The sequence below is a fragment of the Symphalangus syndactylus genome, chromosome 18 (genome assembly GCF_028878055.3).
Source record: "Symphalangus syndactylus isolate Jambi chromosome 18, NHGRI_mSymSyn1-v2.1_pri, whole genome shotgun sequence".
Taxonomy (NCBI): Eukaryota; Metazoa; Chordata; class Mammalia; order Primates; family Hylobatidae; genus Symphalangus; species Symphalangus syndactylus.
This window is the reverse complement of record NC_072440.2, coordinates 39,555,815-39,583,517: the sequence shown is the minus strand read 5'-3', so window position 1 is coordinate 39,583,517 and position 27,703 is coordinate 39,555,815. Positions and strand designations below refer to the sequence as shown.

The 27,703-nt window shown below is 35.3% G+C and overlaps 1 protein-coding gene across 4 annotated transcripts in view; it reads right to left on the bottom strand.

The window, feature by feature from the left end:
- PDE4D (phosphodiesterase 4D) overlaps positions 1-27,703 on the bottom strand; it is a 1,541,788-nt gene that overhangs the window by 1,202,919 nt on the left and 311,166 nt on the right. For all 4 annotated transcript variants that reach the window (XM_055252913.2, XM_063622615.1, XM_063622613.1 and 1 more), the window contains exon 2: positions 19,285-19,415. In XM_055252913.2, coding sequence (XP_055108888.1) covers positions 19,285-19,326 — 42 coding nt within the window. In that variant the 5' untranslated portion in view covers positions 19,327-19,415. The remainder of the gene's footprint in view (positions 1-19,284; positions 19,416-27,703) is intronic.

Below are 27,703 nucleotides of genomic sequence, written 5' to 3'. Positions count from 1 at the left end.
GTGTGTGGGCATACAGTGTTTCTCTTTTTGTGCCTGGCTTATTTCACTTAACATGAGGTTCTCCAGGTTCATCCATGTTGTTGCATGGATGACTGAGGTGATTCCATATCTTGGCTATCATAAAAATAGTGCTGCAATAAACATGGACTGCCCTTTCACCATTGTGTGTTCTTGGCACTTTTGACAAAACTCAGTTTGCTACAAACGTGTGATTTTATTTCTGGGCTCTGTATTCTGTTCCATTGGTCTATCTGTTTGTTTTTATGCTGATATCACGCTGCTTAAGCTAATTTAGCTTTGTAGAGTATTTTGAAGTCAGGTAGTGTGGTGCCTCCAGCTTTGTGCTTTCTGCTGAATAATACTTTGGCTATTTGGGTTTTTTATAATTCTAACATTAATTTTAAAATTTCTTTATTTCTGTGCAGGATGTCATTAATATTTTGGTAGGGATTGCACTGAAACTGTAGATCATTTGGGGTATTATGGAAATTTTAACTGTATTAATTATTTGAATCCATGAACATGAAATATCTTTCTATTTATTTGTGTGCTCAATTTTATATCTGTATAATATAATAACATCATTATATATAAGTTTTTACAATTATATATAATTGCATTATATATAATTATATATAATATAATAACATTTAACTTTCGATCTATGTGTGTACTTACAGGTGAAGTAGGTCCCTTGAGGGCAGAATATGATTGGGTCTCTTTTTTAAATCTATTTTTCTGTCTTTTGATTGCAGAATTTAATCCATTTACATTCAGGGCTTATTTATGGGTAAGAACTTACTACTGCTATTTTGTTCATTGTTTTCTAGTTGTTTTGTAGAGTCTTTCTTTCTTTATTCCTCTCTTACTGCCCTTCTTTGTGGTTAAGTGATTTTCTGTAGCAGTGTATTTTGATTCCTTGCATTTTGTGTTTTATGTACCAATAATAGGGTCTTCCTTTGCAGTTACCATGAGGCTTATAAAAAACACTTTTTAAAATTTATTTATTTATTTATTTGAGACTGAGTCTTGCTCTGTCGCCCAGGCTGGAGTGCAGTGGCACGATCTCAGCTCCCTGCAAGCTCCACCTTCTGGGTTCACGCCATTCTCCTGCCTCAGCCTTCTGAGTAGCTGGGACTACAGGCGCCCACCACCACGCCTGGCTAATTTTTTGTATTCTTAGTAGAGACGAGGTTTCACCATATTGGCCAGGATGGTCTCAATCTCCTGACCTTGTGATCCGCCCGCCTTGGCCTCCCAGAAAAAAAAAAAAAAAAAACACTTTATAATTTTAACAAGTTATTTTTCCATTGTAGTTATCATGAGGCTTATAAAAGACATTTTATACTTTTAACGGGTTATTTTAAGCTGATAACAACTTAACATGGATTGCAAAATAAAAATTAAAAAACTCTAAACTTTTACCTCATTCTCCCAAACACATTTTGAATTTTGGTGTCACAATTTACATCTGATTATACTGCATGTCCTGTAACAAATTATTGTAGTTATTATTTTTACTAATTTAGTCTTTTAACCTTTCTTCTAAAGATATAAGTGATTTAAACACCACCATTACAATATTAGAGTATTCTAAATTTGACTATGTACTTTTACTAATGAGTTTTATATTTATAGATGTTTTTGTGTTACTAGCATTAACACATGTTTTTGTATTATTAGCATTCTTTTATTCCAGCTTGAAGAACTCTGGTAAGCATTTCTTTTAACACAGGTCTGGCAATGATAAACTTCTTCAGCTTTTGATTTTCTGGGGAAGTATTTATTTCTAAAAGATGGCTTTTCTGTGTATAGCATTCTTGGCTGGCATTTTTTTTCCTTCAGCACTTTTAATATATCACCCAGACCCTCCTGATCTATAAGGTTTCTGCTGAGAAGTTTGCTGATAGACATATTAAAATGCCCTTAGGTGTTGTATGCTTATTTTCTCTTGTTGCTTTCAGGACCCTCTCTTTGTCTTTGATTTTTGAGAATTTTATTGTAATATGTATTGAATAGTCTTATTTTAACTGAATCTGATTGGAAATCTTTGACCTTTCTGATCTGAATACTTATTTCTTTCTCCAGATTTGGAAAGTTTTCTGCTTTTATTTCTTTAGACAAACTTTTTACTCCTTTGTTTTCTTCTTCTTCTTGACACCAATGACTCAAACATTTGCTTTTTTGATGCTGTCACATAAACCTCATAATAAACCTCATATGCTTTTTTCATTCCTTTCATTCTTTTTTTTTTTTTTTTTTTTGTTGAGATGGAGTCTTGCTCTGTCACCCAGGCTGGAGTGCAGTGGCATGATCTTGGCTCACTGCAAGCTCCACCTCCCAGGTTCACGCCATTCTCCTGCCTCAGCCTCCCGAGCCACCATGCCCGGCCCTTTCATTCTTTTCTCTCCTTGAACTGTGTATTTTCAAATAACCCTGTGTTTAAGTTTACAGATTCTTTTTCTGCTTGATCACATCTGCTGTTGATGCTATTTTATTTTCATTTTGTTCATTGTACATTTTAGCTCTAGGATTTCTGTTTAATTTTAAAAATTGTTATTTCAATTTTTCTGTTTCTCATTGTGGGTCACTTAATGTTCTCCTTTTTTAAAAGAAATTGTTTATCTGTCTTTTCTCAATGTTCACTGAGCTTTCTTAAACAGTTATTTTGAATTCTCTGTCAGGAAGTTCACGCATCTCCATCTCTTTAAGGTCAATCACTGGCACTTTATTCTGTCCATTTGGTGACATCATGTTTCCCTGATTATATCTGATGTTTGAGGACATGTATCAATATCTGTACATCTAAAGAAGTAAATACTTATTCCAATCTTTACAGAATGGATTTGTCTAGGAATGGTCTTCAACAATAAATCTATCCAGAGATTCTGGGCAGAACTACTGGCACGATCCCTCTGTCCAAGACTACTGTGGCCATTGCAGCATTAAGAGGTACTCTTAGCCTGGGACTGCTGCCTGTGCAATCAGGTACAAAGCCCTGAGATATGGATATTTTCTACGTTAGGTTGCAAACAACTCTGGCTATAGCAAGATTTATTAATACTGTTAAGTAAAGTGTGGACATAGTGAAAGAACAGCTAAAACCCAAAAGAGCTAATCAAGACTCATCAAAGTTAAAAGCAAAATCTTTTGAAGAAGAATGTTTTCCTGGATAGGGGTTTAGAGCAGATTTTCCACTTGGCATAGTAATTTCAGGAGGAAGACTTTAATGCCTCAGTTTTTCCAATTCCATAATCCCCGTTTTCTAATTCCTCACTGGAAATAACTTATTGGCTATTTTCTAACTAACCATTCCACTGTAGGCTCCACTCTCCCTCACAAGACATTATGAATCTCTCCATGCTGCTCCTTCTTCTGTGAACCCTCTTCTGAGTAGGCAGGCTGCATAGCCACATGTATGTATATAGTTGTCCCTTGGTATCCATGGGAGATTGGTTTCATAACTTCCAGTGAATACCACGGATGCTCATGTCCCTGATATAAAATGGCATAGTATTTGCATGTAACCTACACACATCCTCTTGTGTACTTTAAACCACCTCAAGATTACTCATATTATCTAATACAATGTAAATACTATGTAAATAGTTACACTGTATTTTTTACGAAATAATGACAAGGAAAGTCTCTACATGGTTACTACAGATGATTAAAAAAGTATTTTAGATTTGCAATTGACTGAAACCACAGATGCAGAAATCGTGAATATGAGGGCTGATTGTGTATGTCTAGGTATGCGTTAGTACCTATTTATTAATATGGCTGCACCTCATGCAACATAATGATTGAAAATAAGAAAAAAGAACAAAAGAATGCAGTTGTTTCTGAGTATACCACCAGAGCTCTTGTTGTTGTACTTATTATTACTACTTTTTTCATTTTGTTCATTGTATTTTTTAACTCTAGGATTTTGCCTTCTTTTCCTCTTCTATAAGATAACCTATCAGAATACGGATAAGACAGCTTGCCATGGAGGATTATTAATCTCCCAGAACTATTTCAAATAGCTGTCCCTGAAGCATCTAGGACATTTGAAAGGAAGTTTGTTTGTCAAGATTAGGGGAAAAGAGAAAAACCATAAGAATGTTCAAAAACATGGGCAAAATTATCCATAATCTTCCAATAGAAAAGCCTAACTAAGCAACATACAAAAATAGGGAAACATTAAAGAAAAAGGTCAACTAAATTTTTTACAACACAAAAGATGTACCTCCACTGTTTATTATTGTTTAAACTTTCATATATTTATATACTGTTTAGGAGTTTTCAAAATATCTTAAATGAATTTGCTCAGATTTTTTTCAACTGAAATATTTAATTCATCCTAATCTAACCTCTTCCCTCACAAAGAGCACAACAATTTTTTTGCTGGGGTTGATTTCTAAATCTATCTATGAGATAGAATTCATTCCTACTGTAGAATGGACAAAGAGAAAAGCTGAATAAAGGCAAGAGATGAAGAAATAAGGCATTATTTCTAACTCTATTTTTAATTCATTTATTAATCCACAATCAATTAATAATAATATAAAGTTTTCATTAAGTCCCCATTAGTTAAGACATATTCATGTTGAGTGAGATATAAGCATGCAAGCATTCCAAGTCTAAATAAACTATTTTGGAATCCCACTTTTCTCTCTGTTCCCTTTATTACTGCAGAGACAGATCCTTAAAAAATTGAGAGAATGCAATAACAATAATATTTTAAAGATATTAATTTCCATTCTTCTTGATTTTAGCATAATATTATGTCTCTTTACTTTTTGTGGACCTGCAAATTATATTTAGTTTGCATTATCGACATGAAAAGCCTAAGAAACTCAATTTCACAACAGCTCCCAGAAAATTGCTCAGTTTCTACTGTATTCTCTGCATTTTTCTTTCTTTCTTTTCTGATGCCATTTTTACCTCATAAATTATACTGACCATGATCTTTTTAGAGTCTAATTTGGATTAAATATTACAATTATTTTAATTTCAGAAGAAAGAAAATTTACATAGCATTAAGGAATAGCCAACCTAGAATATTATGCCACCATACGGCATATGGATGGATAAAATGGTACTGTGTTAGACACTTTAACGTGCTTCATCTCATCTAGTTTTTATAACGATCCTATGATGCAGTCATTATCACCTGTATTACTTGGGATGAGTCAAACAAGGCTCAGCTTGGTAAAGTAATGGCTAGCAACTGATAGGCTAGCCTTTGACTATTGATCTACATAATTCCAAGGATACAGAGTAAAAGGGAACAAACTAAAAAAGAAGGAAAAGAGTGAACAGATCTCAGGTAAGGATTTGAAAATCTTCCATTTAAATGCCTTCTCCATTACCTGATAAAAGTGTTTTCTTGTCTACAAATAATAATAATAATAATAATAGCACAGCCTAATGTACAAGGTTGCTATGAGTTGCAAATAAGGTAATGTTTTTTAAGAGGACTTTGTAAACTGAAAAGCATCATACAAATGTTGTATATAGTATTATCATAATGAGGCCTCTGTACACAAAATAAAGAGCACTTGATTAGAGCATTACAGTGATCCAGAAAAATCATGAAGAGAAACACGATAATGACACAGATGATACGTAATGACTTAACAGATGAAACAACAGAAGAGAACATCTTATTAAATTACAATAAACTGTTGAGACAATTCTGAGAATATGTATATCTCTGACTCTTTAATTTCTAGTCTTGATTATGGAAATGATGAAACTTCCAATAGTTTTAAAGAGGAGAAAAAGCTGGGAAAGCTTAAGTGAAAATGGAAAACCATAAAATCTGTCAGATGAAAAGTATAATAATCTAACCATTGAAATATTTTCAAGTTTGGCATCAAAATATGTATCTGGCAGCACAGGGTTATGATTGTTGAAATAAAGAAACTATCTTCTAGATACTTCAAAATCACCTTACCTTCAGAAGTTAAAATATAGTGGAATTTTTATCAAATAATACTCCATGTACCAAAGATGGAATAACTACATTGTCATTTGTCGATGTGCACATCAGCCAGATAGCTAGTTAAGCAAAAATAGTATACACAAATCAAACTTTGTGGCTCCTTTGTAAATGCAAGGCAATAAACCATATGAGAGAATTTCAATTGTTTTTGGAGAGAGAGAGAAATAAACCATATTTCTAGGTAGATACAGTTGATTCCTAAAATTATATTGTTCTGAATATGTACAGGGAGAGATACTTTTTACAGAAAGGGACCATTGATGAAGGCTGTTGTGCGTTTTCAGAATTCATCTTAGTTCTACTGAAGTGCAAAGTAGAGACAAATTGAAAATTGGTCATAGAAACAATGAAAGCTCAATTTAAAAAAAGTATAAAACTTAGAGAAATGCATTTATCTGAGGTAGAAGGAAGGGTTAACACATCCAAGGAGAAACTGAATAAAAGCTCTTACTATTCTGAAACTCACATAGGCTTTATAAATATTTTTTCCAGAAAGGATTAAAACTACCCCACTGTGGATTTAAATCCAGTGAAATCTGAATGACCATCCTCTAATTAGAAATGAAGTATTTGGGAAGACATGTTCAAAAGGTCATGAGGCCTGTATGGCCACTGATCTTGGAGAAATTGCTATTTGCATAGGTGCCTTCTTACAAGCTATTTAAAGTTATAAAAATGAAACTGAATAATGTATTCCATACTCATATCCAGACAGGAGGTCTAAAGTTCACTCTTGAGCAAAATATTTCCATATACTAACTTGAAGGTTTTAAAATGATTCGACTTTTCAATTTTATTATTAAAACCTACATAAAATGTTGAGACTTTTTCCTCATATTCTCTTATTTTAAATATGTATGTTTTAGGTATTTTAGACATAGGTATCAGCTCCTTTGTGTACTTTAGTTTGTTTGTCCAAAAAATAGGAATAATAATAGTATCATAGAATAGTTACATAAAATATTAGTGTCATAGAATAGTTCTGAGAATTAAATGAGTGAATATAAATATATATACTATATATATATATATATATACACACACACACGTTGGCATTTGGTAAGGTCCTCAATAAATTTTGATCACAGAATATTGTACCAACCAAATTACTTTATAAGTTAATTTGAAATAGCAAAACCTTATGCCAAGTACTTCAGTACACACACACACACACACACACACACACACACAAATATGCAAAATATTTGAATGTATTCAGACTTCTGTGGGCAATACAATAAACAAAACCATCTCCCCACATAACAATGGGACATTTAGAGTTCTTCACAGTATTTCTGGGAAATACCTCCAAAGGGACAGGTGCTTCACCAAGCCTAACGATTTGTCACAGCTTCCTCTGCACAGTTGTCCCAATTCCGCAGCCATCGTGGCTTTCGCTCTGCCCCCGCTACCTTTCTTCCCTGTTTTGTCTCCAGGAGGAGCACAGCCCTTCTCTTCCCACCTTGAGGCAAAATTGTTACAATGCTGTTGTGATTACAGAAAGTTTAAAGAAAGGGTTGAGGGGAAAAAAAAAACAGACAAATCTTTAAAACTGGTTACTAGAACTCATTCATTCTAAGGAGGCTTTAACCGGGCCATCTTTGCTACAGGAACAATTGGTAGTCCCTCTTCCTAAGCCCTGTCTGCTGCCAAGTGGCTCTATCCCTGCAGAACTTTCTACATCTATTCACTTACCAGAGTCCTCCAAAGCACTGCCACTCCCCAAACTTCATCTCTTGAGCAGTCAGGGGACAAGTTTAAAAATCCTAATACTTTATTATGCAAAAGAGTTTACCTTCCTTGTGATTTAACAAAGGCTGAAAGAGATCCAGCCTGGGTGACAGAGCGAGACTCCGTCTCAAAAAAAAAAAAAAAAAAAAAAAAAGAGATCCCCAACAAGCCTCTATTCATAATTAAAATGTCTTCCTAAACAAAAAATCCACTTTCTGTCACAGAGTGCAAAAATATCTACAGTTTACAATATAACATTGTTATCCAACTGTGAGGATAGCTATAAATATAGATACTTGACTATAAATATGTTACAGTTTCTCTCCAGTAGGCACATGGTGTAACAGGTACATTAGTACACAAGTGATGCCTACAGTTACATTTGTGTGGCTCCAAGGTTTAGTGACCAAAGTAAGGAATTTTGAATCAGAAGAACTGAAGTATATCTAGGATTCACCATTACTAGTTGTGCAATCTTGGCTAACTCACTTAATCTATCTAAGGCTCATAAAATGAGGATAAATATAACTGCCTTTCCTACCTGTAAGTTTTTATAAAGGAAAAAAACAAGAAAATGTTGTAATAGTATATGGAAACTTAAAAGCATTTTGCAATTCTAAATTATTATTGTTATTCTTATTAGTCACATTAATACATATATTAGACTTTAATTCCATTTGAATCTGGTATAATAAATAATTTAACATTTCATCTAATCAGCCTCTGCTATAAGTATGCCTCACAAATATTGAATTATGAATGATGGCTGTAATAGAAATTACACACACACACACACACACACACACATACACACACACAATCCGGATCCACCTTATTATGAATTTAGTATTTAAAGGCTATCTTAAACTGTAATCAAAAGCAGTTGTGAAAAGACATAGATTCAAAACACTTAGTACAATATTAATAGGAAAAAATAGAGTTGCCACAGAAACAGCTAATGGAGCAACAGTCAGCAGCTTCCATATATAATTTTACTACTTATCACTACTGTGGTATATTTTAATGAGACCCATCTTGGGAAGAAAAAATAAGGTGATCCCCAGGGCATTAGTGGAAAGGGAAGTCAAGCTGAGATGAGGACTCAGAAATATGTACCCCACAAATACATGCAATAACACCTGTTGCTGGTTTAGATGTTGGGCGGGATGATGAGTCTGGAGCTGAGGAAGGTTCCCAGGGCTCTGCCTTAGGCAACTGGATAGCTGAGGCAGTAAATATAATAGAAAATATTTAGAATATGTAGCAATATGTTTAAAGATGAGGAAGAATAGTGGATGGATCTAGTTTGGGAAATGTTGTGTAGATATTATGAATGTCCAGCAAGCACTTGGTTAGAGTTCTGTGACTAAAACTAGAAATGTGAGCTAAATATGGAAATTGAGAGATAATCAAATAGAAGATAGTTAAGACAGGAAAGGAGATCTCTTATGATCTTTAAGGTGTCTTCATACCTTAAAATGTTACATGGGCCAATGACTGAATCTTGGGGAATGGCATTGTTTAAGGAACATGCAGCCTCGGAAGGAAATAGCAATAACTACTAGAAAGAAAAAGATAAATACTAGAATTGTCAAAAGAGATATACATGGACGGGAGTGACAGAAAGGACTGGATGGTCTAGTTCCTAGACCAAGGTAAAAAGGAAAAATAGAAGAGAGATTAGCTAAATTGCAATTGAGCCTATAGAGGGAGGAGGCAATTGACTAAGCCTCTGAGGCAATAGAGGTGTTGGTCTTGAAAAGAACAAATAGCTTTACCCTCTCAGATTTGAAAAAGGAAAGACAAAATAAAATGAAGATATAGGTGCATATTACTTTGGGGACATCAGAGAGAATAGGAACCTAAAAAGTTCAGTCAGAAAAATTTAAATTCCTGTTTTAATTGAATTATTATTGGGTATAGAATTCTGGGTTACTGGGTTTTGTTTTTCTTTCAATACTTTGAAGATGTCATTCATTTTTCTTCTTGTTCACAACGTTTCCGAGGAGAAATTTGCTGTAATTCTTGTCCTTACTTCTCTTTAGGTAATTTATCATTCCCTCCCTCTGGTTGCCTTTCAGGTTTTCTCTATGTTGTTGAGTTTTAGCAATTTCAATATAACATGACTCTGCACATGTGTGTTTATTTTGGTATATATCTTGCTTGATATACTTGGAGATTTTGAGTCAGTGATTTGGTGTCCATCATCAATTTTGGAAATTTTTTCAGCAATTTTTTTCTTCAAACATTTCTTCTCCTTCTTTTTCTCTTTCCTCTCCTTCTGTCATTTCAATTATGGATATGTTATGCCACTTAACATTGTACCAGAGTTCTTGGATACTCTGTTATGTTCTTTCTTTCTCCCTTTTATTTCCACTCTTTTTTCTGTTTGGGTAATTTCTACTGACTTATTTTCAAGTCCAGTGATTATTTCCTTAGCTGTCTCACGTCTACTAACAAGCCCAAAGACATTTTTTTTTATCTCTTTGACTATGTTTTTAATTTCTAGCATTCCCATTTGTTTTTTCTTAGTTTCCATATCTCCTCTGAAATTACCTATCTGGTCTCATATGTGGTCAACCTTTTCCTTTAGAACCTTTAAAATATTAATCATAGTTACTTTAAATTCTTTGTGAGATAATTTTTATATGTGTCCCATGTATCACATGTTTGTATGTATTATCTCTTTGGAGTGCTTTCTTTTGCCTTTTTATAAGCTCATAATATTTTACTGAAAGCCAGATATCTTGTATAGGACAGTAGATACTGAGATAGATATTTTTGGAGGCTTAAAGAGGAATAGATTGTGAAATGGCTTGCCAGTTGTTATTTTCTTAATATTTGCTCCCCCTTTAGCTTTGGGTCTTCCCTTAATGCTGGGCCCTAAAGAGAATGTGTCTCTTGAATTTCTTCCATATTCAACCATATTCCCATATTATTTTTACTCAACACTTGTTAGGCTGTTGGTAGCAGGCCAGGAAGGAAGGGCATTCCTTGATGTTCTGATTAAGACTCAGTCTTAGGTAGGTAATGTGTACCTCTGTATCAGCAATGTGGCCTTCACAAGTGCTCCTGCAACTTTCTCCAATTGTTGTGCAAATCCTAGCATATATTCCATACCCTACCCCTGGGGATAGAGCATTACTTTTTTCTCTTGCCCTCACCACGATCATTCTTCCTACTGCCACCATCACCAATGGGTTTCCTCCAGTTCCCTAAGACAACGGTTTTTCCTATTCTCTTTGCCAATTAACTCTTCTATTCCACTGGGAAATGGTTGTGGTTTTGAAGGTGGATGCTGTTCTCCCCAGTCTTTCCTGTGAGTGCCTGGTGGGGTTTGTGGAGGAAAAGCCTGCTATAGGATGCACCCCCTAGGTCTGCCACCTCCAGTGTGTCACATTTTCATGCTAGCCCATACTCAGCCTTTAGCAATTCATTAAAATGTTTAGCTGAATCATCTTGCTGATTTACATGACATCTGGTGGTGTCTACCCAAGGAAAAACAAATGATGCCATCCTCTTTCTCCTTGCAGGTGCCTGTCTTTTTCCAGATTTTGAGTTGTTTGGTTGCTGTACAACCTAAATTTGCTGGTGCTTTTTTTAAAAATTAATGAATGGGTAGTTTGTATAGTTTTTTCTTACAGTAAGAATGAGAAGGACACTCTTGATTTTTCCATGTCTTTAACTATTTTTATTGGAATGGGGGTACTCTTGGCTGATAACTGATCCCAGTATTTTCTAAAGTCTTAAATGAAAACATCTGGGAATGTGAGACACAAAATGTTATTTTAAAAGAAAAGGTGTTATTCCAGCTTTGAGGAAAGATTGCTCCTTTAGTTTGACAAAAGACTGGTTAAGGTCCGTGTCTGGAACACAGATGTTCCAGTCTAAATGCTTTTGCATAACGCTGTAAAAGGAGTTTTTGTTGTGGGCAGAGTTATATCTTTGTAAATTATTATGTTTACTTGAACTTGGAATAAGGGGCTTCTCCTGGCTTTCCTGGAGTAAAGGGCCTGGAAACCACGTAGGATATAAGAAGAAAGACATTTCATTGTGAGAAGATAAGCAAAGCAACAGGGGGTAGGTCAATAACTAAGCAGAAAGGACTGGGTTTGTCCTGTAATGCCAGAAATGATTTTTTTTTATATTCAGTCCTATCGTTTTCTTTCTACACTATGATTTTTTCCCATTATGCCCAGGACTCAGTAAAGTTTGGTTGCATGTTACTGCCTGGAACTGGTTATAATTCAGGAAAGTGAGGAAGAAACAACACTGTCCACATTTGGCACAACAATTCAGATGTCTCTGTTAATGGAAAAACAGACAGGCTTGGTGGGACCACAGGTGAAATGCAGGGGTCAAAATGGTAGTTTTCAGAAGAGAGCTGGTTGCTGGTCAAAGCTGCTGTCATTGGAATACAAAGCAAAAGGATTCAGATTTCTTCAAAGCACAACCATTCAAAATATTCCAGCTCTTATCAGCAACATGTATGGGTAAATTAAGAAAATTAATGTTTAAAGCTGCAAAAAATTTAAATAATTAATTCTCTGAGGTCCCAGTAGAATGAGGTTATTTTCAATTCCATCAATTCTTAGAGGCAATAAATGTCCAACAAACAGAGGCAGTGATTTTGCATACTTGGCAGAGATTCGATGAACTCAATTTATTAATCAGGATCCTGTTTATACTTTGGGTGGAAAGGATAGTCATTTGTTAGGTTAAGAAGAACCTATTCTTTGACTGCAAAGTTCATAATGTGAAAAATTATTATTGAGCCTGATCTAAGAAGTACACAATCTTGGAAATACCTTGTCATAGCTTTGGAGTTGAAATAAATCTTTTCGTTTATTTAATCTACTCCCCTCATGTTACACATGAGTGATATAGAGACCAGTGAGGTCATTCACCCAAAGTCATGTAACAGTAAGAATTTGTAAAACTAAGCCACAAGATAATTTAATGAATGACGTGTATTACTGTAATGAAAGTATACAACTTTAGTTTTAAATGAGCAGATGCCAATTAACATATATGTTCATCTTCCTGATGAATGTCTACATATGCACAAATTATATACACATTTATAAATATAATCGTGAGAAGTTAAAGATTATAAACCAAAATGTTTAAATTTTTTATAATTCAGAGTATGATATTAAGAATACAAATTTAAAGAACCATAAATACTTCATCAGACTATTAAAAGATCTTGATATAAGACCATTTTATAATTTCCTCAAAAAATATCGTCCCAATGCTAGAAAAGCCTGTCAGAAAGTTTTAACTTAAGTCTATTCTGAGTCACTTTTACCAACTTCTAATTGCATTTTATGGTGGTGGTTTTCAATTCTCCCTTCCTGCATTAGGATGTTTTCAGCACTGTTTCAGGAAATCAAAACATGTAAATGCTTTCCAAATAGACAACAATACTACCCACTCAAGGATATGGTCTTCTCTGACTATTTGCCAATTATTTCATTTACTTTGGGTGAGGAATGCATGTTCTGAATCCCCGCATGAGCACTTGCAAAGAAAAAAAAAAACAACTGGAAACTTTTACTTTTTCAGCACTTATATGCAGACATACTGGAGATCTCTCATCTTTTCCTCCAATCCCTTGTTTATTTTGAGACTATTGTTTCTGAGCAATGTCTAGGTCTCTTGGTATGTTCAAATAGAACCCTGCTGGCAAATCAATGCTATATAATGACCTCTTCTAGAAAAATAAAAGTTGGACATTTAATAATATTTTTAAGGACATACAATAAGCAGAGATGATGACATTTAAAGCTTGTTGTTTCTTGTTTTAAATTAATTTATAGAAAGGATTGCTTAGGTTGTGGTACTGTGGTGTTATCATTTGTTTTCAGTAATTTTAATACATTTATCTAAAAGCCAATATGATTTCATAAGCAAGACCCTCTGAAAATCTTAAAGCCCAACCTGGAAGTGAATTGATGGTGTGTTAACTCTCTGAACTGCTGGGGTACCATTTGGTGGTATACAGTTCCATGGGATGTAACTGTCATAGTTTGGTCAAATAGTTGGTGAGGGCTTAACAAATATCATAGATTGTATTAAATTCAGGATGTTGAGGGCTACAAGTACAGTCAAATCCTTACTACAGAAGCAATATTGCCAAAACAGAAGTCCAGACTACCCGAGTAGGAAGAATGGCAGTGGGAGGGGAACATCACCATAAAAAAGTTATAAGCTAAATGTCTTATTCTCAGTTCTTGTGCTATAAGTAGGGTGGTATCCCTACCCACATGTGTGTGGCATATGACATATCCTGGGTAATAGGAAGAACAAGAAAGCAGGGTCAGGGTCTCTCTAACTATATACCAATGAACCTTTCTTGGCCTTGCTATCGTGGCTTTTAATTTGCACAAGTTAGGGAAATTTGTGAACTGACAAGAGTGACCTTTTTCAACAATAAAAGTAAAGTTGTTATCTGCTTATTGATGGATTAATTCCATTTAGGAAAGCTTTAAGACTTAAAGGTTTTGGTGCAGAAGTATAGAACACAATTGATTATTGTACAGCATTTTTAAAATGATTTTTGCGTGATGATTTGGCTTGGATTTTTTGTTTGCTTTATTTTTTAATGTGATTTCAGTGCTGTTTTTCTCACTTTACCCTTGAAAAAAATTATGCTAGATATTGGAGGCATTTGATAATACATCTAATTACTTATGGTTCTCTTACTCCCACTTCTTCTGCCCAGACATAGATGCACAGATGCAAAGCCAGAACTATAACTCAGGGACAATTCCAGTTCTGGCCTTGAAAGTGTTGCCCATGGGAAACAATGTAAACACACCAATAATTTTAATTGAAGTCAATTTTTTAGTTTTCAAAACATTTGCCATTTCAATAGTGAAAAAAGCTAAACAAAATTTTAAAAGAAAATTACCTTCAGTTAAAAATAAGCAGCCATTATAAACATTTTTCTAGAGCAAATACTACTGATAGAAAACTCCACCAATTATGCTTTTCTTCAAAATTTCACTTTGTTATAGAGAGATTTTGTCTGTAAGAATAATTTTTTAATATTCATTATCAATGCAACAAGATTTCTCTCCATTTTTTTGTATTTGTGGTGTTCACACTGATAAGTACAATATATGCAATTATTTCTTGGACATAATCATTTGTAATTCAACTTCAACTTGAAATTGTCCAAAAATGAAATAGCAAACACATCACAATACAGAAAAAAGTGGAGATTTTTCCAAGATGACAATTTAATGATTGGCTTTGGCCACTAAAACACTCATGTGACATGTGATTGATTTACAGCAAATGGTTGCTGATCAGTCCCTATTCTTTCAGACCTTTCCTGTCATTCTCACATTTATTTATACTCTTGGCTATTCTTATACTATTGTTTATTATCTGAGAAAAATTCTTTTTATCCACTCTGAAATAATCTATGTTTCTGCAACAATGAGCATAATTGTCAATTATAGCACATTATTCACAGCTCAAAATATCCCTACTAAACAGGGTGCCCACAACGTGATGAAGTGCAAATACATAGAGACTTCAGAGAGATACAGAACTTCAGTCTTCCCACAAAGAATTAAAGATTAAAATGGGATAGATTTAGGTGATCAGGGTTAGGGAGACAGGGTGGTGAAATAATTTTAACAAATTGCAAAAATTATAAATTTAGTTATCAGATATGCTCTATGAGGGTAGAAAGAACATGTATCTTACATTGGATACTCAGAGCCTAACACACAGTAGCCATTCAGTAAATATTTGTAGAACTTTGTAAAGAAGGAGAACAAGCTGGAAGGCAGGTATAAGGACAAAAGGAGTGAAATCTCTAAAACTACAACTTCTCATATCAATTTGTTGTGAATAAAGACACAAGCAGGAACTTGGTTTTGTTTTGTGTTTTGTGCTTTTGAAAGGATTTTACCTACAGCATCTCCTGTGACCTTCTTTGGACACTACTGAATGAATACCAGTGAAAAAATCAGTTTATACATCCTTAACTTTATTAGGATTCTAAGCTGCAACAGCTTTGTCAATCTCGTAGCTTAGGTGGGGTTGAATATAGTAGAGAAATGAAGCCCACCTAGGAAGGAATTTGTTATTTTTACTTTAACCATACAAATAAAAATATTCTATCTTACAGGGTAATTGTGAGGAAAAATGAATGCAGATAGCTCTGAAGTGCCATAACAAAATGTACTATCTTTTCCAAACTTAGTTTTTGGCTGCCCACTCCGGGCAGACACTAAAATGCAGATAAAATGGCATAAATAACTCACCCTGGGTCATTAGGTGAGTGACTGCTTCTAAAAACTCAGCAATGTAAAGGTACAGATGGAAAAAAATATATATTTTCTTAAGAATAACATCACTTTAGTTTACAAAGTTTGTACAATATTTTTAAAGTCTTCCATGAAAATAAGCAATTCTAGGGAGCCCACTGGGAAAAATTTCACCAGATGGGCTCGTAGCCCCTGGACTCAAAACTGACAGCCTATTTAGGTGGGCTTTAAATTCATTATGGAAAGAATGTGCCAGACACCCTATGTCTTCCAAACACCCAGGAGTTGCTTCCAGTTTTGAATGAACACTGAACAACAATTCTATCAAAAAAGAACAGGGAACATCAAAGACATCTGGTAAGTGACAAATTTATCCAAATGTAGAACATCCATAAGAATCCTAAGTCAAATAAAGGGCAATTTCATCAAGAAAATTAACAAATCCAATTGAGTAGATGACATCTTGAATATCTTCAAACTCGTAGGAAGAAAATGATTCAGTGTACTAGAAAATTGGGAATTTAATGGAAAAGACTACAAGAAAGTTTAGAATTTAATACACAAGAAAATGTATTAATAAATAAGAATTCAAATGTATCTAGTTTATTCTCCAGATGAGAAGATTCATAAAACTTCATGAGTTTGGAGAATAACAGGGATGGTTATATAACATGTGAGGTTATATAACATATGATGGTTTTTGGAGGTGGGGTCTTTGGGAGGTAATTAGTATTAGATGAATTCATGAAGGTGGGGCCCTAATGATGGGATTAGTGACCTTAAAAGAGGCAGCAGCAGAGAGCTTGATTTCTCTCTCTGCCATGTGAGGACCCAGGGAAAAAGTAGCTTTCTGCAAGCCATCAGCAAACCAGGAAGAGAGAGCTTACCCGGAACAAAATTGGTTGGCATTTTGATCTTGAACTTCCCAGCCTGCAGAATTGTGATAAAATACATTTCTGTGTAAGCTACCTAGTCTATGGTATATTGTAGCCCAAGCTGATTAATATACTCTCTTTGCCCTGATGCTTTGATTTTATCTTTATTTGGGAACTGGTCTTTGATTCAACTTACAAATGAGCACAACATGGCATAGAATCATAGAAATTCATAACTGCTGGGAAACAGAACAGTCACATAGTTTAACCACCCATCTTATGACTGAATTGTTTGAGTTGAAGAGTGACTAAATGGTCTTCCAAGACACACTGGAACCCCTCTCATGCGAGGAACTCACTAAGTAAGGTGATCGTTTAAGGATGATCTTTTTTTCTACCTCTTTTGTATGCCTTAAATTTTCACAATGAACGATGCAAGACCTACAAGAGAGGCATGTAGGGAGGAACAGAGACTGTTTTAAATTTCGAACATTTTCTTTGGATTTCCACATATCATATTGCCAAAGATAAACATCCTCAGATTCTAAAGAGAACTAATTCTTTAAACTTTCTTCATCAAAATCGGGAAACATCTACCTCTAGGTATACAGTTTTGGATTATATTACGGCAAAAACGTAAGTGTTGGAGGGTTATATGCTCACACCAGAGGAAAATAAAATGTTATAGCCCTAAAGTGACAACTTCTAGCTAGGCAATAAGTCTGGCTCTTTTTTTCTGATAAACATTAACTTCTGCTTAGAGTCATTTAATTAAGTGGAAGTGTTTTCTTTATGCCAGTGGATTCTCAAGAAGCTAGGAAGCAGTGAAATGAGAGTTCTACTGTTTACATTTGGATAAATGTAGGCAACTCAGGTTCTCTTAATCTGGAAAGCTTGAGCCTTTCCACCAAGATAAAATTTTTTGCATTAAACAAATACAAATAGGAAATCTCCTAGCATCATTAAGTAGTCTCAGTTCCTTAAAGTCACGGCTCAGTTAATCATTTGCTTTTACAATGTTTTCCTCCAAGAATAGGGAAATGTTTAATGACATATTTGCAATTATTCAAAATATTATCCCTTTTTCCTTTACACATTTTTTTTTCAGATCACGTCTCTGAAATTCAATAAAAGAAAACATTATATGAATAGTTTGCTTTCATATTTAATTTATAATAAGAAAACTCAGTAAGAGAAAGGTGTATTTGCAGTTTGGTAGTTTGTATGCAGGTCACCTCCTATTACAGTGAGTGACTTTGTATGATGATAAAAGGAATTCCAGGCTCAAAGCCATGACCCCTTCTTTTATGCAATAATCCATACAACCAAACACCAACCAGTAAAACACATAAATTTGAACAATTCCTTGGAGTTTGTTGAATTTACTTGGTGGTTATTAAACACAGTATTCAGTCAAAGGATTGGCATATCTCTCAGCATATCCTCATTTTTTAACAAACACAGTTGAGCATACTATACTTTACCTGCACATACTCATGCCTCACCCTTAAAAGCTGGGTGGTAACTCCATAGAAAGAATGAAAGATGGCCTTGGGCCACCACAATAGAATCACTGGTTATAACACAAAGTGTTCCCATACTAGAGAAATGTGTTTGCATTTGTGGTTTTTCTGATGCTGTCAAATGAATGTTCCTACGTCACAACTACATCTGTTTGGATGCCTTATCCCCCTTGGGTAAATGAACAAAGGGATGTGTTCTTAGCGCTTGCTCGATGGAAATTAACAGTCTGTTTTCATCCTTGCCTTGTGTGGCTTTGAGTTGCTCTATTTGCTTTTTTCCATACACTAATATAAATTTAAAAAGTATCATGACTGTGGTGCCTTAAGAACACTACGTAATTGGAAATAAGGTTTAAACTTCAGTGGAGCCCTGAGGATGTTCACTTTAAAATGTTTTTTAAAAAACGGTTAAAAGAAGAAATTAGAGATATATGCCAGGGTAGAAAGCTCATGGAAGGGAAGAACTTTCAGAATGTGACTGGTTGAAGTAACTAATAACATAAGTATAATTTATGCTTTTGGACTTGCCCAGAAGCTTTCATATTCAAGACATAAATTCCCTATATTTTGACTTTTAATCATCTATTTTCTGCATGCACTCAAAAATTAGAGTGTTCAATATCAGGCTAGTAGACTTATATGAATGAATGGTAAGATATAAACTAGCTGGAAGAATTCTCAACAAATGCTAACCAGGCCACATAGATGAACTAGTCTTTGTTTGTTAATAAGCTGTGTACAGTCAGAAAACTGAAAGTTAACTAAAGGTTTCCCACAAGCCTAATCGTGATAGCATAGTACTAAAATCCAAAACCAAAACTAAAATGTTATATGTACATGTGTTTAGAAAATAGATGAAAACAAAAGTTACTTACACTTTTGCTCCGAGAAAGCAAATCACAGGTATTTCTTTTCATCGTGGTGTTTTAAGTAATTAAAATGGGAACTAATGTTTCCAGTGTCAATGCTCTCACTGCAAGTATCCACTCAAAAGCCAACTGGAATGCTGGAAAGAAAAGGAAGGAAATGTTTAATCAAGTATATGATTAACACTTGCACTTTGAAATGCTGTCTTAGACTGGGACAGTTAATTCTTAAATAATTCATTGGAACAGGCTAAAACAGTGCTGTGTTTAAAGCAATAGAAAAGTATACATAAGCAACATTTCCAAAACAGCTTTTGTTAAATGTAAGTTAGAGATTTCAAGCACCATCTGTTTTCCATTAAATATTCAACTCTACAGTTTTAGTGGCTGAAAAAAAAAAAAAAAACAGATATGGTAGCCATAACCTGAAGTTACATGTATAAAATGAAGATGCAAACTGAATTGTGTATATGTCGATTCTTGTTGGGACAGCTAAGGACTCGACAACTTTTGACTAAGGGATCACTAAGGTGATCCATTGCTGGAGGAATCTTACTTACATTTGAAGAAAAGAGCCCTCTGAGCAACTGCATCATTGCCTCTTGTTTCACTGACAATAATCAATAGTACCTTGAAGCCAATCCAATGACTCTTCAGTAAATTTAGTGAGTTCTCTACCCCTTTAGTTCTAAGTGGTTGTAAGGAATACTTGAGAAGACAAGAACAAAAAGTATAAGCAATAACTGTTAAGTAAGCAGTAACTGTTATTTCAAGGAATATTCCAGAGTAATTGCCACTTGAATGACATTGATACCCTCATTACCTAACTAATCTTCCCTTTCTCCTAGACACTACAATGGAGATTCTCCATTTTGAGTTTTGAAGAAAGAACAAATAGAATAGCTATATGTGTTGTGTTCATTCATGACATTCTGCTATATCAGGACACAACCTACATATTTATAAGGTATATTTGCATGTGGGCTGAAGTGCTTTCTGGGAAAGTACTGTAAGGGAAAGAGGATAAAAGGCTTGGTCAAACCACAAAAACTCTGATATTGCAGGTTTAGGCTAATACTGTAGGTGTAGGCTGATGCTAACAGCGGCATGTAGTTCTATCATTTGGGTTTGTTCTAAGCTTCTCAAAAAACATGTGTCTGAGACTTAAGGAAAAGAGTAACAGTGATCAAGGTCTGAAGGAGCTGGTTTTGCTAAAATGATTGAAAAATATTAAAGTACAAAGTAGTATGAATTATACATTTAAAAGATAAAAAACAAAGTAACTATGTATCATTTTTTAAAAAACATATGAAATGGAAACAGAGAATCCTGCAGGGAACACAGCCTTTTTAAAGGCTGAAAATACTTGTTTGGAATATATGTGAGGCACCCTCTCAAGTCTTCTCAAAATAAAGGGCAGACATTTTGCGGGAGGTCAGAGGTCCCGTAACAGCAAAGTAGAGGTAGAAACAGAGAAATAAAGTTCACTGTGACTAAGAATATCTCTAGATGCAACTTGGGGACTCAAAGGGAAACAAGGGACAAAGCCTTCTTCCAAAGTTGATAGAAATGCTTGACTGAAGATTAAAGAAAAACGCACAATCAAACGTGAGTTGCTAAGATAAATACTGTTTCTCTGAGTATGTATGGATTTTTTCTAAAGGAGTAGGATTTGAAGGGAGGAGCTGATCCACAAATGGAAAGTTCTCAGCTAGTACACCTCCAGGAATTGAATCACCTTTACAAATTAGCATCCTATAGGTCCCAGAAAATGCAGAATTATGTTATTCATGTAATTTAGGAATTGGACAGAAATAATACAAACTGAACGAAATACTCTATATCTAGGGAGAAAAAACTTTAGGTAACAGCTGTAGGAAACATATATTATCAGAGAAAAACTTATTCAAAATATTTAATTATTCATCCAGGATTTAATGAGTAGCCTTAGGGACAACCATGGAATAGTTGCCCCACTGGACTAGTGACTCAATGGTAACAAATCAGTCAAATCAGACAAATAATGGATTTGACCTGATAAGCTTTGCTGAATTAACCAGGTTTTTTAAAAATTTGCCTTGAAATCATTTAAAGACCATCATTAAGCAATACTTTCCTATGGGAATTTAGAACTTAGAGAAATTTCAATAGGCAAAGAGATTCAGTTGAAAACTGACTGCTGATGGAATGGCTCTTCTCACCCTGTATAGCTAGGAGGCATCTAGCCTCACTAAAAGAGTATAGACTTTGGAACCAAATAGGTATAGGTTGGAATTTCAGCTCTCCACTGGCATTCTGTGTAGCTTTTAGGTACATTATTTGATTTATCTGAACTTTTTCCAGATCTACAAAAGAAAGATAATAATACACATATGTGTTTTCAAAATGAATGAGGTAAAAAGGATTGTCTAGGAGAATGTTTGGCTCATAGGAGGTATTTGGGTCTCATCATCATCATATCTTTATCATCATCCATCATCACTACCTTCTTTTTCTCTTAGTATCAAATGGCAAGTAAAAACAGCCCATTCTTGTTTTTTCTCCTATAAGTGCTAACCTCTCTCAAATAATACATATGTAGGCAGATCTACTTTCCGCTAACCAGTATGAATAATCTACCAGTTAAAGGTCCAGGAATAAACAGACAGCATACTTTTATTAGGTTCATTTACGGCAGGTTCAACAAAGAGACTCTTTAAGCAGATGTTGGTAGGGTAGAGGAATCCACAAAGGATGGCACAGTACCTGGAACTAGCAATAGTGAAGTTTTCACCCTAAGAGGGATGGGTTGCCCATACCTAGGGAAAAGCATCACACAGAGTGGGCTGCCTTGAAAAGGGAAGTTGCTCTCTGGGATACAGCTAGACCCTAAAAAGAAGGAGATAACAAGTTGCAAGCAGTTTCGTTTTCCTTTCTCCATCTGTCTCCTCCTAGGACTCCCCACTAGTCAAATGCAAGCAAGCAGAAGGGCAAAGGAGGAAGAAGTACATCTGACTGTCAGCCTTCCAGGGTTCAAAGCCCCTCAAGGTAGGGCAGGGAGGAGAGTGGAGATGGAGGGGAAATGGTAGATGTGCTCTGCAGTCTATGAAGAGAATTGCATGTTCTGCTACCTCATTTATCTCTAAAAAATTCTCTATATCATTAAACTTTCCAATACTCCTGTGAGGTAGACATTGTTAATATGTTTTCCCATGGCACAAATGAGGAAATCAGCACCAACGAATGAAGTAAATTGCCCAGGAAATGGCAGAACCAGGATTCACACCTGATTTGTCTGCCTCAAAATCCACGTTTTTGTCTACTCTTCCATAGTGCTTTGCTGCCAATAGCATGAACCAGTGCATCCTAATTATGAACAAGTGGTAACCTCTGCAAAAATCAAAGCTGTGCCTAAACTAAAGAATGTTTGATGAAAAGGTTGACTCTCAGGAAGGCAGTTATCTTAGTTCCTACAAGTTTCTCTCTCAGCAAAGATAATGTGGTGAGACTGCAGAAAAGCTTTCTCCCTCCAGGTGCACTAAAAAGAAAGCCAGGCAAGAGAACACTCACACGTGCAATTTCGTTACGATAGGAGTTTCCACATAAAGTTAATTAGAAAGAAGGAAGAGTCAGCTCCTGCAGGGAGAACACTTTAGGAATACAAATGAAGAGAGGAGGTAGACAAGACACACAGTGCTGGAATATTCAGAGATGGAATTAGATGGAGCACCTATATACATTTTGCTGTGTCAATGCAAAGGGAATTAAGACAGATTCTATCCTAGAGATTAAAGATTAATATAGCAGAAAATGTCTTGAAACGGTCATCAGATGAAATAAGTTCTACTTTCATTGCTACATCATATACACAAACTGTATGGTATTAGGAAAATCCCTTCCCTTTTTTCCCTCATATCTCCACAACCCACCTCACAGCGTTGTTCTGGGGATTAATCAGATAATATCTCAGAAAAATTTCTGGGGACTTTAAGTTCCCTGCAAATATAAATCTATGTATTGAAACAGCAAATGTCCCCATACATAATGACACCCTTAAATATAAGAGTGAAAAGGGATTCCAATCATCCACAAAATATTGGAGAAGCTACTGAACAGGACATGTTTTATATGTGAAAGAAGAATTCTTTATTCTCCTCTTTTTGAACTAATATTTTTTTTCTTCTACATAGTAAGTTAGTTCATGTAGTAACTGCTGAATTATAAAGCCACTCAGATGCATTGGTTTTAAAAAGTTTATTGAGCACCTTATTTGTGCCAGGCACATTACTAAGCTCTCAGATAAACAACAAACTTTCTTGATGCGAAGGGAAAGAACTGTTTGGGTACAGTTGCCTCTGAGTGATCAAGGTGTAATGGATTAGCTCTGTCTCTAACTTACTGTTGTCTCCAACTCATCAAAAGATATATTTTTCTAGGGTTGCATAAAGTAGACATCAAAATGATGCCAAACTTGGCAGTTTATTCCTTTGATTAGATTCTCATCTAAATGAAGAATTAATGCATGTGGCATGTATAAAAAGAGAAGCTTGATCACAATCAAAGACAACTCCAAAGGAATATAATAAAAACAGGCTTAATTTATCAAGGTTTACTCACCAAAGTATCTGCAGGAAAGAAATTAGGAGGAGGCAACACAAGAATTAAATACTCAAAAAGTTAAAGGAAAAGAAACATACAAGGATGGAAAAACAGATTTTTCATGGGAATGGTTGAATTATTGCCTTGGGCTCTTAAATGTCCACTAATTTGCCCTCTACACATGTAAGATAGATAACGTGAACATCTGCTTCAGTTGGCCCTCTGCTACATTGGTAGCAGAAACAAGGGAAGAAAGTTCTGGATATCTCCTCATACCTTCTAAAATTGTGAATTAAAAGAAAGGACTTCTTATTCCAGATCTAAAGATGACAACAGAGATTTCCTGCTATTTACATTTTCTCTCTTTTCTCTAGAGTGCTGTTTATCTGAAGCTATGCTTTATCTGAGCTCCTGCTAGAGGCTATAGAATGTGAGATCTAGAAAGAACGTAGAGTACAAATAGGGTAATTGAAGTATAGGGAACATAAGTAGTCTGCCTAAGGTCATAGAACTGCCTGGGACGACACAATAATGAGAGGACCCTGTATTCCATGGCCAGTGCTGTGTCTAGCTGATGATATTGCCCTGTGCATGCATTTTCCTAAAACTAATTTCATCTGTCAACCCAGATGTATCTTGTAGTCTTCCCAGCACAGTTTAACATCTTGCAACTTGCCAAAGTCAGTGCAATCTACCTGTAACCACGAGGATGGCTTTATATAATCAGGTTGTAGCTTATGCTCAGTAGGAACTCCAGAGTGATGTGTTTCAACTAGAAGAGTCAAGTGATCTGTGACTTGACACATTAAGCATGCTTGACAAATCTGTGACTTGACAAATCAGTGACTTGACAAATTAAGCATGCTTAATTTGGCCTTACCTCACACTCTATCTCCCAACACCAGCCCTCTACCCTCCAGGCTGGTCTCATTTCTGCAGCACCTGAGACATGTCCATTTCTACCTCTTGGCCTTAGATTCATGCCCTTTAATTTTTGTTCTCTTCATTTTATGGAACTCTTTCTATTCAAAGTCCAGCAAAAGCCCTTCTTTCTAATAACAACTTCCCCTACTGTGCCAAGTCACATAGATTTCTACTGACTCTGAAGTCCAATAACAAAAAGTATGTTGTACCACAAACTCATGTACTAGCTAACATTTTTTTTCAATAATTGTTTTATGGGTTTAATCTTTGCTTCTTCAACTGGGGCATCGATATGGTTTGGCTGTGTCCCTACCCAAAATCATCTTGAATTGTAATCCCCATAATCCCCACGTGACAAGGGAGAAACCAAATGGAGGTAATGGAATCATGGAGGCTGTTTTCCCCATGCTGATCTCCTGATAGTGGGTGAGTTCTCATGAGATCTGATGATTTTATAAGTATTTGGTAGTTCCTCATGTGTTCATTCTCCTTCCTGCCTCCTTGTGAAGAAGATGCCTTGCTTCCCCTTCGCCTTTCAGCATGATTGTAAGTTTCCTGAGACCTCCCCAGCCATGCAGAACTGTGAGCCAAATTAAACCTCTTACCTTTATACATTACCCAGTCTTGAGCAGTTCTTTATAGCAGTATGAAAACAAGCTGATAATACAGGGTTGAATAAGGTACATTGTAAAGTCTCTTCCATACTGCAAGTTGTATGATTAAAAAATACAACTTCTACCAGGCACGGTGGCTCATGCCTGTCATCCCAGCACTTTGAGGGACCAAGGCAGGTGGATCACCTGAGGTCAGGAGTGTGAGACCAGCCTGGCCAACATGGTGAAACCCTGTCTCCATTAAAACAAAAAAGTACAAAAATTAGCTGGGCATGGTGGCAGGCACCTGTAATCCAGCTACTCAAGAGGCTGAGGCAGGAGAATCGCTTGAACCCAGGAGGCAGAGGCTGCAGTGAGCTGAGGTTGCGCCATTACACTCCAGGCTGGGTGGCAGAGTAAGATTCCATCTCAAAAAATATACATATATTTAAGTTTGAAAGCAATTCATTATCATTCTTTTGCCTTTGCCATAGTATTAATATGTAACATACATTGTACCACTTACAAAATATATTAAAAATTAGAGGTATAAATCTATAAAAATGAACATTTTAATTAATAAGTAGAAATTTTGCACAATTGAAAATAAAATTATATCAAAATGTGGGGTATATTCAATCTCACTATTAATAAAATGAAAATTAAAATCTCAAGATTTGTTTGTCTTGCTTAAAAAATTATTTTACTTTTAAAAATAAAATACTTGAAAATGGTGTATATATAATTAGATATGCACTTCATATATTGCTGATCAACTTTCCAAATGATATAAGTCTTTGGATAGGAATTTGATAATAAGTACCAAAAGCTTTAATGGTATTATACACTTTTATATCATAATTCAGGAAGTAACTTGAAATACGGAAAGTGCTTTGCATGCAGAAGCATTCCAGCAGTACTACTTAAAATAATGAAAATCTGGAAACAATTTAGATGCCAAATAGTAAAGGAATTGCTAAATAAAATATGAGAAACTTCATGATGTACTATGTAATTAAAATCACATATTTTGCAAGATATTTCAATTATACGAGAAAAAGCTTGTGTTATAATATTAAGTGAAAAAGGCAGGATTAAAGTTGTATGTGTAGTATTATCCTATAAAAGTTATGCACAGAGAAAAGACTTAAAAAATTTAGCAAAATATTAGTAGTTATATTTAGGTACAGTATTATGGGTAGTTCTGTCTCATTTCTATGTTTCTTGGCTTCTCAAATTTTCAACACTTTGAAAAAATACTTAAAAGTTGGATTAAAAGAAAGTATTTGAGTGAATACAAAAGTTACTCATCTCTTCTTACTTCAGAAGACATACAAAAGTGCGAGTTTTTTGTTCGTGGAATTGTTAGATTGCTTTCTCATTTGTTTGTTTTTGAGTGCTCAAGTTCGCTATTTCGTACCCAGTGTTAGACTTTGTTTTTGGGAATCTTTAGACTGGAGAAAAGTCCAGTTGGAAAACAGATGGCTAAAATTAAGTCCTGTCTTCCTGACTCTACTATTTTCATCCTCCATTTGGGTGTCAATTAACTTACCTCTTTCTTTCAGATCTAGTAATGGTGTCTATAAAAGGAAAATCTTTATGTTCCACTTCACCTAGGAAATTACTCAGGTGTTGAGGCCTTTGGGAGGCCAAGGCAGGCGGATCATGAGGTCAGGAGATCGAGACCATCCTGGCTAACAAGGTGAAACCCTGTCTCTACTAAAAATACAAAAATTAGCCAGGCATGGTGACAGGTGCCTGTAGTCCCAACTACTTGGAAGGCTGAGGCAGGAGAATGGCATGAACCCTGGAGGCGGAGCTTGCACTGAGCCAAGATTGTGCCACTGCACTACAGCCTGGGCAACAGAGTGAGATTCCGTCTCAAAAGAAAAAGAAAAGAAAAGAAAAGAAAAAGCTGTCACAATTTTTAAGAAAAACATTTTTAAAATAGTAAGTTAACAATAGGGCTCTTTACCTAGGTTTAGTTTCAACAAGCTTTGTACCCTTTCAACTGTTTGAGCCTCTTAATGTCTCTCTGAACATCCCATCAAAAATTATGCCTCAGCTTCCTTCCTCACCCAGCTTACTCTCCCTTACCTCCTTTCCCCCGTCTGAGAGGATGAGTGAGGTGTTTCTCCTCCTATGAGGAGTCCTGTCTTCTACCTATGCCTATCTTTCCTCCCGCATCTGCTCTAATTCTAACTGGCTCTCTCCCCTCAAGATCTAAATACTCTCTTGAGTCTCTCCTCTTGTAAAAAGTAAATTATCCTTATAACCCTATGTTCTCCCTCCCCAAGATATCATTCTCTTTCTCTTCAAAATCAAGTTATTTG